Source organism: Drosophila mauritiana, unplaced genomic scaffold (genome assembly GCF_004382145.1).
Source record: "Drosophila mauritiana strain mau12 unplaced genomic scaffold, ASM438214v1 Y_06, whole genome shotgun sequence".
Lineage (NCBI taxonomy): Eukaryota > Metazoa > Arthropoda > Insecta > Diptera > Drosophilidae > Drosophila > Drosophila mauritiana.
In genome coordinates, this window is record NW_022881545.1 from 430,072 (window position 1) to 440,001 (window position 9,930).

General features: G+C 46.8%; 1 protein-coding gene across 1 annotated transcript; it reads left to right on the top strand.

Moving 5' to 3' along the window:
* Positions 1-8,441: 8,441 nt before the first annotated feature.
* On the top strand, positions 8,442-9,541 carry LOC117149971. Its single transcript, XM_033316867.1, has 2 exons — positions 8,442-9,123; positions 9,179-9,541. The coding sequence occupies exons 1-2, from the start codon at positions 8,458-8,460 to the stop codon at positions 9,188-9,190; spliced, it is 678 nt and encodes a 225-aa protein (XP_033172758.1). The 5' UTR covers positions 8,442-8,457; the 3' UTR covers positions 9,191-9,541.
* Positions 9,542-9,930: the final 389 nt, after the last annotated feature.

A 9,930-nucleotide genomic window follows, 5' to 3' on the forward strand; every position in this document is an offset into this window, starting at 1 on the left:
AGCGTTTAAGGAAGCGTTGAACATAGACCAGAACTCGCAGGGCCTTGTCCAATTTGGAGAAACGTTCGAGAAAGTCGATGGACGGGGCCTTGACAAAATGCACTTTGACCGCGCGCTGCTCTAGCTCTGTCACTGGAAGAGAGTCGCTTTGTGCTGGCCATAGCTCTTTTGGCCCTTGCAGCCACTCTGGTCCGTGCCACCAGAGATGGTTTCCTGCCAATTCATGTAGGGATACGCCTCGACTGGCTAGATCGGCGGAGTTTTGTTCTGAGCGAACGTGTGCCCAACAGTCGACTGGCGTCGCCTGCGTGATCTTGGCAACTCTGTTGGCCACAAATGTGGTCCAGTTGCACGCAGGCTTTCGTAGCCAGGCTAAGACGATTGTGGAATCTGTCCAGCAGCGGATATCTGAACTAGCGGAGGGCATGTGCGGAAGGATTGTGGTCACCATTTCGGTTAACAGCACGGCACCACAGAGCTCTAGCTGAGGAAGGGAGACGGTTTTTACCGGGGCCACTCGTGTTTTGGCTGTAAGCAGGCGAGTCAGGATCTTTTGCCCCGTCTCGACGCGGATGTATATAGCCGCTCCATAGGCTCTCTGAGACGCGTCACAGAACCCGTGGTGCTCTATGATTACCTCAGGCTGGTACCAGATCCATCTCGGAACGCGGATCTGGTTGAGGTCGGAGTACTCGTCTAAAAACGATTGCCACCGCTGACACATTTCAGTGGGAAGCTTATCGTCCCAGCCTAAGTTTTGCAACCAAATCTCCTGCATGAACATTTTTGAACGGATTATGAACGGCGCGAGCCACCCGGAAGGATCGAACAACCTAGCGATTTGGGACAAAACTTCTCGCTTTGTATAGGAGGGTTCCACAACTATGTCTGGAGGAACGAAATAGAATTCGTCGGACTTTGCCCTCCACCGAATACCGAGCGTCTTGGCCGTGCTTTCGGCATCGATGTCGAGGAACTCGCTATGAAGGAGGTGTTCGGCCGGGACGTCTTTAAGGACGCTTTTGTTGTTCGAGGTCCACTTTCTTAGCGGAAACCCGGAGGCACTTAGGGCTGCTTGCAACTCTCGAATTGAACTTTGGGCTTCGATTACGGAATTCGCCCCTGCCAGAACGTCGTCGACGTACATGTGCTGCTGGATGATGCGGCTGGCATTTAGAAATGGCACTTGGATATCCTCTGCCAGCTGTTGCAAGACTCGAATGGCGAGGAAGGGGGCGCAGTTGACCCCGAAGGTAACTGTTTTTAATTCGAAGTCTCGGATATCTCCTTCCTTGTTTCGGAACAGAATTCTTTGAAACGGGGTATGTTTTGGATCGACCCAGATCTGACGATACATTTTCGTAATGTCTGCACTGAAGACGTATTGAAAATAACGCCATTTCAGGACCTGCATCGTTAGATCGGATTGTAGGACTGGACCAGCATGAAGAATATCATTTAAGCTGGTCCCATTTGCCGACGGACTTGAAGCGTTGAATACAACGCGAAGCTTTGTAGTGGTGCTTTCGGGCTTAACTACCGCGTGATGAGGAAGATGATACGAGGGAGAATTGTGAGTCGGCGGAACTTCATTCATATGACCCAGATCCAGGTACTCCTGGATCACGCTGTCATATTGCTCTTTTAATGGAAAGTCTCTTTTTAACCGATTTTCGTTTCTAAGAAACTGAGCTAGCGCAATGGACCTTGAATATCCTAAATCGGATCCGGTATTCTCGGGATCCGGGAACGGGAGCGTCACCACGTATCTCCCGCTTGCGTCTTTTGTCGTTGTTTGGAGGAAGTTCCTTTCACAATAGGAGTCCGACTCTTTTACCATCTTTACTGGTAGATCCTCCACCTCCCAGAACTTGCTGAGAAGCGTGTCGAGCGTATCAGGGTCGCCTATTCCGTGCACCTGGGTCGTGAAGGATGCGACCCGTTTCGGCTTGCCCTTGGAAATCGGCCCCGTTAGCACCCACCCGAAAATAGTTTCTTGGCCCAGGAGGGAGCCGCAAATATTTTGTCGGGTGCCATCCATCATTATGGATGGTAGAATGTCAGCCCCGATCAATACATCAATTTGAGAGCTCTCAAAAAAGGTAGGATCTGCCCAGCGGAGTGCGGGCAGGTCCTTCAAAGAATTCCGAGGGATCGGATAGGAGGGCAGTTTGCCTGAGAGCTCCGGAAGGACGTACGCTTCAGTGTCTAACTGTAGACCTGGCTTAGTAGGAGAGCGAATCCCGAAGTGACACAGCTTCGAGGATTTCGCGGAGACTGAATGATTTAACCCGGAGACTTGGGTCTGGGTGTTGCGGAATAGCAACTTGATGAGGTTGAACAGGCGTTCTGAAATGAACGTCGCCTCGGATCCCGAGTCGATTAAGGCTCGGGCTCGGTAGCTCGTCCCCAAATGGCACACGTCAATCATCGCTGTGCTCAGTAGGACGGCTGAAGTGCCGGACGCGAAAAAAGTTTGCACCGTTGAGGTGCTTGCCGATGCATTTCTGCTAGAGGGTCTCGGAAGTTGCTGTGTAGGGGGCGAGGTTGAGGAACTCGCATTTTCGGAATTTGGGGGGCTGCGATGCAGCAGCGAATGGTGCCTGCCCTTACATGTAAAGCAGCTGTGCGTGCTTGTGCAGTCACGTAGCTGATGACCTCTGGCAAAACAATTCAGACATAGCTGCTTCTTTTTGATATACCCGGAGCGCGAGTCAACAGACATTTGAAGAAAACGCGGGCACAATCTTACCGGATGGTTCTCCTTAGAACATAAGTCACACCCTTTCTGTTTGGTGCTGACCTTTGTCTCGAAGGATTGAAGCCTTTTTGGAACTGCCTGAGTCGGTTTCATATCTTCGATGGCTTCCAATGTCCGATACCATTCGCTCAGGAAGGCATTCATTTCTTCCCAAGCTGGGATCTCGGATTTGGCAGTTAGCGACTGTTCCCATAAGGACAGGGTCTGCTTGGGCAGTTTGCTCGCGCAAAGGAAAACCAAGATACAATCCCAGTTTTCTGTGGATACCTGGGAATGCTCTAGTGCTGTTAAACACCCCTGAATCGTGGATTGTAGCTCTTTTAGAGCATGACCAGATTCTTGCGAAATTGAGCTCAAGTTAAAAAGAAGCTTGAGCTGGCTGTTGACTAAAACTCGCTTATTTTGGAACCGATCTCGAAGCGCCTCCCAAGCCGAAGCAAAACCATCATTCGTGAGAGGAGATTTCGCCACGATGGCTTTTGCTTCGCCACTTGTTTTGGTAAGGAGGTGGAATAGCTTCTCGACCGGAGTCAACCTGGGGTTGTTTACGTAAATTGCCGTGAATAGGTCCCGGAAAGTGGGCCATCGGAGGTAGTCGCCATCGAAGACTTCCGTGTCGCATGGAGGTAAGCGGCAGCCGGACGCAATTAGCGGCTGAGAGGGTGCTTGCGCGACTTGAGGCGTTGCTCTGTCGATTGTTTCTCCAATTTGTGCTGCACATGACTCGTATACTGAGTAGCAGTAGTCATATTTGGCCTGGAGAATAGGCACTGTGTCGAGGGATCCTTCTTGGGCCATTAGGTCAGAGCATGTTTCGTACTCTCTTTCCACTTTGTCCCATAAGGCTCGCACCTGTTGCAGACGGACTTGTAACGTGTGTAGGTTGAAGTTGAGGATGGCTTGCCCGTCGCGCAGAACACGGTGTTCGGATGGACCGTTTCTGGAGCGTGCACGGAATGAAGAGATGTCTAGCCGGCCAGTTTGTGGAACCTCTTGCACTTCCGAAGAGGATGGATTCCAGAGCAGACTCGGCAGCGGTAGGATTTAATACCTCGAGTACGTCTGCTTTCCAACGACTGGGTGGCACGAGGTCGAGGAGCCATTATTGGAGGAAGTGAGTAAGTCTGCCAATAAAAGAAATTAAGAAGCTTAGTATGAGCCGACTACTATTTTGGCCCCGGAATGGGGGAAGTGCCAGTTTGGAAGGAGGGCAGTTTGCCTGAGAGCTCCGGAAGGACGTACGCTTCAGTGTCTAACTGTAGACCTGGCTTAGTAGGAGAGCGAATCCCGAAGTGACACAGCTTCGAGGATTTCGCGGAGACTGAATGATTTAACCCGGAGACTTGGGTCTGGGTGTTGCGGAATGGCAACTTGATGAGGTTGAACAGGCGTTCTGAAATGAACGTCGCCTCGGATCCCGAGTCGATTAAGGCTCGGGCTCGGTAGCTCGTCCCCAAATGGCACACGTCAATCATCGCTGTGCTCAGTAGGACGGCTGAAGTGCCGGACGCGAAAAAAGTTTGCACCGTTGAGGTGCTTGCCGATGCATTTCTGCTAGAGGGTCTCGGAAGTTGCTGTGTAGGGGGCGAGGTTGAGGAACTCGCATTTTCGGAATTTGGGGGGCTGCGATGCAGCAGCGTATGGTGCCTGCCCTTACATGTAAAGCAGCTGTGCGTGCTTGTGCAGTCACGTAGCTGATGACCTCTGGCAAAACAATTCAGATATAGCTGCTTCTTTTTGATATACCCGGAGCGCGAGTCAACAGACATTTGAAGAAAACGCGGGCACAATCTTACCGGATGGTTCTCCTTAGAACATAAGTCACACCCTTTCTGTTTGGTGCTGACCTTTGTCTCGAAGGATTGAAGCCTTTTTGGAACTGCCTGAGTCGGTTTCATATCTTCGATGGCTTCCAATGTCCGATACCATTCGCTCAGGAAGGCATTCATTTCTTCCCAAACTGGGATCTCGGATTTGGCAGTTAGCGACTGTTCCCATAAGGACAGGGTCTGCTTGGGCAGTTTGCTCGCGCAAAGGAAAACCAAGATACAATCCCAGTTTTCTGTGGATACCTGGGAATGCTCTAGTGCTGTTAAACACCCCTGAATCGTGGATTGTAGCTCTTTTAGAGCATGACCAGATTCTTGCGAAATTGAGCTCAAGTTAAAAAGAAGCTTGAGCTGGCTGTTGACTAAAACTCGCTTATTTTGGAACCGATCTCGAAGCGCCTCCCAAGCCGAAGCAAAACCATCATTCGTGAGAGGAGATTTCGCCACGATGGCTTTTGCTTCGCCACTTGTTTTGGTAAGGAGGTGGAATAGCTTCTCGACCGGAGTCAACCTGGGGTTGTTTACGTAAATTGCCGTGAATAGGTCCCGGAAAGTGGGCCATCGGAGGTAGTCGCCATCGAAGACTTCCGTGTCGCATGGAGGTAAGCGGCAGCCGGACGCAATTAGCGGCTGAGAGGGTGCTTGCGCGACTTGAGGCGTTGCTCTGTCGATTGTTTCTCCAATTTGTGCTGCACATGACTCGTATACTGAGTAGCAGTAGTCATATTTGGCCTGGAGAATAGGCACTGTGTCGAGGGATCCTTCTTGGGCCATTAGGTCAGAGCATGTTTCGTACTCTCTTTCCACTTTGTCCCATAAGGCTCGCACCTGTTGCAGACGGACTTGTAACGTGTGTAGGGACGGAGAGGCTTGATCAGGAGTGTTGATCTTCGCTTCGAAAAGGCTTACGCGATCGCTGACGGCGATGAATTTATGCAACGCTGCGTTTGCGGGCGTTGGCTGCTCAGAGGATGCCATTTTCTTTGTGTTAGAGCGTGTGACGCGGAGGAAATCAGTCCCGACAGCGGAGGGACTCTCGGATTTTCTCGATAGAGAAGACTCACTAGACGCTCGCGTCACTGGTCGGGAAATGACCAACCTAGGAGTTGTCTTCGAACTGGTCGATGGCAAAACCTTTGCTTTCGGAGTGGGAGTCGCGGGTTTGACCCTAGGACTAACGGACTTGGGTGCTGGCTTACTGCGAGTGGATAGCGGAGATTGCGGGTTGAACTTTTGTTCTTTTCCAGGTGCGGTGGTCTTTTTCTTGTCTCCCTCTAGGGGCATGCTTAGCTATGCCCTAAGAGAAGGAAGTCAAGAAGGCCTGCACGCCGCAAACAAAAAAAGTGTGGAATTGAAGAAAAAAAAAAAAGAACCAGACACAGAGGGCACCAAAATCTGGATGGACAAAGGATCCCGTCGGAATTCGGGAGAAAGTTGCAATTGGGATCTGGAGATTGGAGCACGAAAGAAACAAAAATCGCAGTCTTTGTGAAATAAGGCCCAATAGATCTTCAATCAACTGGAAAAAAGCTTAAATGAAGCACAATATAGCTAAAATTCAGTGTGAAAAAAAAATAGCTAGGAGGATTCACAAAAGAAAACCAACAGCTAGAGTGAAGTCCACAAGAAGATATAGCTATATTGGTGGTCTAGAAAAACAATAGCTCAAATTTATATAAAAAAAAAACTATGAATTGCAACTTCTGGAAAAATAGCTTAAAAAAAAATAGCTACCAGCTGGAGTCTGGATAATAGCCAAGGATTTATAAAAAATCGCTACCGACTGAAAATCCCGAAAAGCAAAAAAAAAATAGCTAATATATAGAAAATAGCTAGAAAACAGCTATAAAATAGCTAGATATAGCTAGAAAATTCAAGTTTAAATTTATAAAAAAAATAGTTACCGGCTGGAGTCTGGAAAATAGCCAAGGATTTATAAAAAATCGCTATCGACTGGAAATCCCGAAAAACAATAGCTAATATATGGAAAATAGCTAGAAAATTCAAGTTTAAATTTATAAAAATAGCTACCGGATTTAGGACCACAATTTTATTATTTTAATTTAGGAACCAGAAATGGGAGCCAGAAATAGCTTGTAAAAAAAATTATTATTTGGGTTAAATAATTATTAAATAATAATCAATAATAATAATCATTAAAACAATCGTTTCTTTCCTTTTTTTTTTTTTTTATTAAATTATTTGTTTTTAAATTTTATCGTCGGACTTATTTATTTTATTTTATGTCTCGACAATAGGGTATTCTCTCGTCGCTATGCGCTGGTTTTTTTGTCAGGGCAATAACGAACAAAGAGGAGACGAAAGAACTTGCACTTGGCAAGGCTGTGTAAGTCGCGACTGTGTGTATGTGAATATCGTTGGAATCTATGTATGACAATGGATATGTCGTAATGTATGTATATGGCTATGTATATTTGTGTGTATGTGAAATTTTTGGTGATTATATGTATGTGTATATTTAATTGAATTTAATTAAATTTGTATATTGTATTGTATTGTTGTATTTGTATTGGGTTGTATATTTTATTGAGGCACAAAAAAAAAACAGCAGTTTAGCAGCGGACGATAACAGTGAATTTTGGACAGTGTATATATATATATATGTACATGCGCTTGGATATCAGCGGAGCACCGTGAGACGAATTAGGGGGCCGGTATTGGCAAAGTGCTTGTTTATGCACTTAAAAAAAAAGTAATCACGGTGGCTGGGCGCATGTACTTATATATTTTCACTTTTCACTTGATACGGATGGACGGAAAGAATAAACGCCGTTGGAAAAACGAAAATGGCGACCACGGACGGAATAGGATTTAAAGCCGTACTTATCTTTGTGGTAGGATGAACACGCATAAGGCCCACTGTACCATGTAGTAGCATAAGATCATATCACCGTTAGAAATAAGAATATTACTGTCATCTCGCTCTTACTTATAAGCTAGCATTAAGAGATAATAATGTATACCTAGCTCACTCACAAACGCATACAGATGTGAGAGAGCATAAGCAAAGTGGAATATGCGAGACGCGGCATTCGGTGGCGTGTAGTTGAAGGGAAAGGTCGATTAAAGAGATTGTGAAATTATTAAAAAGACTAAGTGCCTATATTCATTTTTCGGCGTCCACAACATCAGAAGTGGTCATTACCCACTATGCCTGACACTAACTGGAATCAATTCTCAGTGCTCCAACTAAAGAAGTGGTTGGAAGCTCTTGGACGCCAGACTTCCGGTACAAAAGCGGAACTAATAGTGCGTCTGCAGGCCATTTCCCCAGAAACGCGTGGCGATTCACCGCCAAATAACGGATCAGCAGCAGAAGAGGTGGAGGAATTGGATGGAGCTGCAGCCTGGCCAAAGCAGAGAGAGCCACAGGGTGGAGACACACGCACGATCCCGTTCGACGAGCAGTCATTGCAGTCAGAATCCCCGGAGAACATCGATCTGGATCAGCTATCGTTGGTGGATGCAGAGAGAGCCACTCTAAAAAAGCTTCGGGACGAGATAGAGGCAAACATGGCTGTGCTGCAGAGGATCCAAGCGGATATCGACGACGTGAACAAGAGCAAGTCTGCTCATGCTCGCCAGATCAATGACGTCATCGAGAACAACAGCAACGGAAACCACGGCAATGTTAACATATGCGCTAACAGCACCGACGCCAATGTTAACAGCACCGACGCCAATGTTAGCAGCACCAAGGTAACTATCGCCGCCGATAACATCGACATGGGACATACCAGTGTTGGAAAAGAAACCGCTTGTAATGTTGTTCAGCACCAGAGTCGAAATGTAAACAAGCTTCTGGAATCTCCTGCAACATCGCTTGCCTTGGCAAAAGAGGTAACGATGGAGTTTGACGGCAGCTTATGTGCGCGCAATTGGGTCACGCAGTTTCAGAACATCGGAAAGATTTACAATTTGGACGACGGATGCATGCACATGCTGCTAATTGCCAAACTAAAAGGAAACGCACAGCGCTGGCTGCACGCAAGCGCCACACGCATCCTAGAATCGACCGACCAGCTGTGCGAACAGTTAATTTTGACATTCGAGGTCAAGATGTCAAAAGGGGAACTGAGGAACGCATTTCAAAAACGCGAATGGCATCCGGATGAGAAATTTGCTGTTTACTTCGAGGACAAGGTGATGCTGGCCAACGACATCAACATCGATCTAGAGGAGCTCCTGGAAAGCATCATTGAAGGAATCCCAGCACCAGCGTTGCGCAACCAGGCGCGCATACAGTGTTTCTCCGAGCCGATGCAAATTCTGCGGGCTTTCTCGGAAGTCCGTCTGCCGAAGCACAAAACAGGGAGCAGTTCATCAAAGCGCCTTACTGGAGGAGGTGCAGCCAATAAGGACTTACGTTGTGCCAATTGCAACTCCAAAGGGCACTTCGCCAGGGAGTGTCTCAAGCCAAAGAGGGAGCCCGGATCCTGCTATGCCTGTGGGGCATTTGGACACTTCGTCGGACAATGCCCGGAGCGCAAGAGCGCCAATATCAACAATTATGTAAGACTTGTCAAGATTTTTTTTCACAATAGCTGTAAAATCCCATTAATTACAGAATGCCTCATAGACACAGGGAGTCCAATATCATTTACAAAGTTAAGCAATGTATCCAAGGAAATTAATTTAGAATCCGCTTCAGAAACCTATTTCGGGCTGAATAAAAGCCAACTGACAATATATGGAAAAATCTTATGTTACATTATAAAAGAAAAAGTTAAATGTTATTTTTATTTGTACGTGGTCCCAGACGAGTCTATGAGTCATAATGTAGTTCTTGGACGAAATTTCATGGAAGCGTGCCAGTTAAAACTGGATCCAGACGCCTTGGGAAGGATAACGGTCAACCCAGTCGATAGTAAAAGATATAGAAAAGCAAATAGTAAAACAGTCAGTTCTATTGTTAGTGAAACAGTTAGTGAATTAGTTAGTGAAACAGTTAGCGAGACAGTTAGTGAGACAGTTAGCAAAACAGTTAGTGAGACAGTTAACGAAGAGGTTGATGAAACAGTTAGTCAAATGGATAATGAAACAGTTAATAAGACAGTTAGTAAAACAGCCAACGAAGCGAGTAGTATAGTTAGTCAAACTGTTAACGAAGCAGGTAGCAAAATGGTCATCGAAACAGTTATGCCTTTAGCCAACTTCACGACGAATTCCGGACTTTATGCTGCGGTTGTGCCCAGTTATGAAGAAGCTGTTAGAGAAATTTGTAGCATTGATCACTTAGACGATGAGCAAATGAACTTCATATGCGGCGAAAACAATAACCAAGCCTTAAACAGTCAGTTAAAGGAGATTATTAAACGC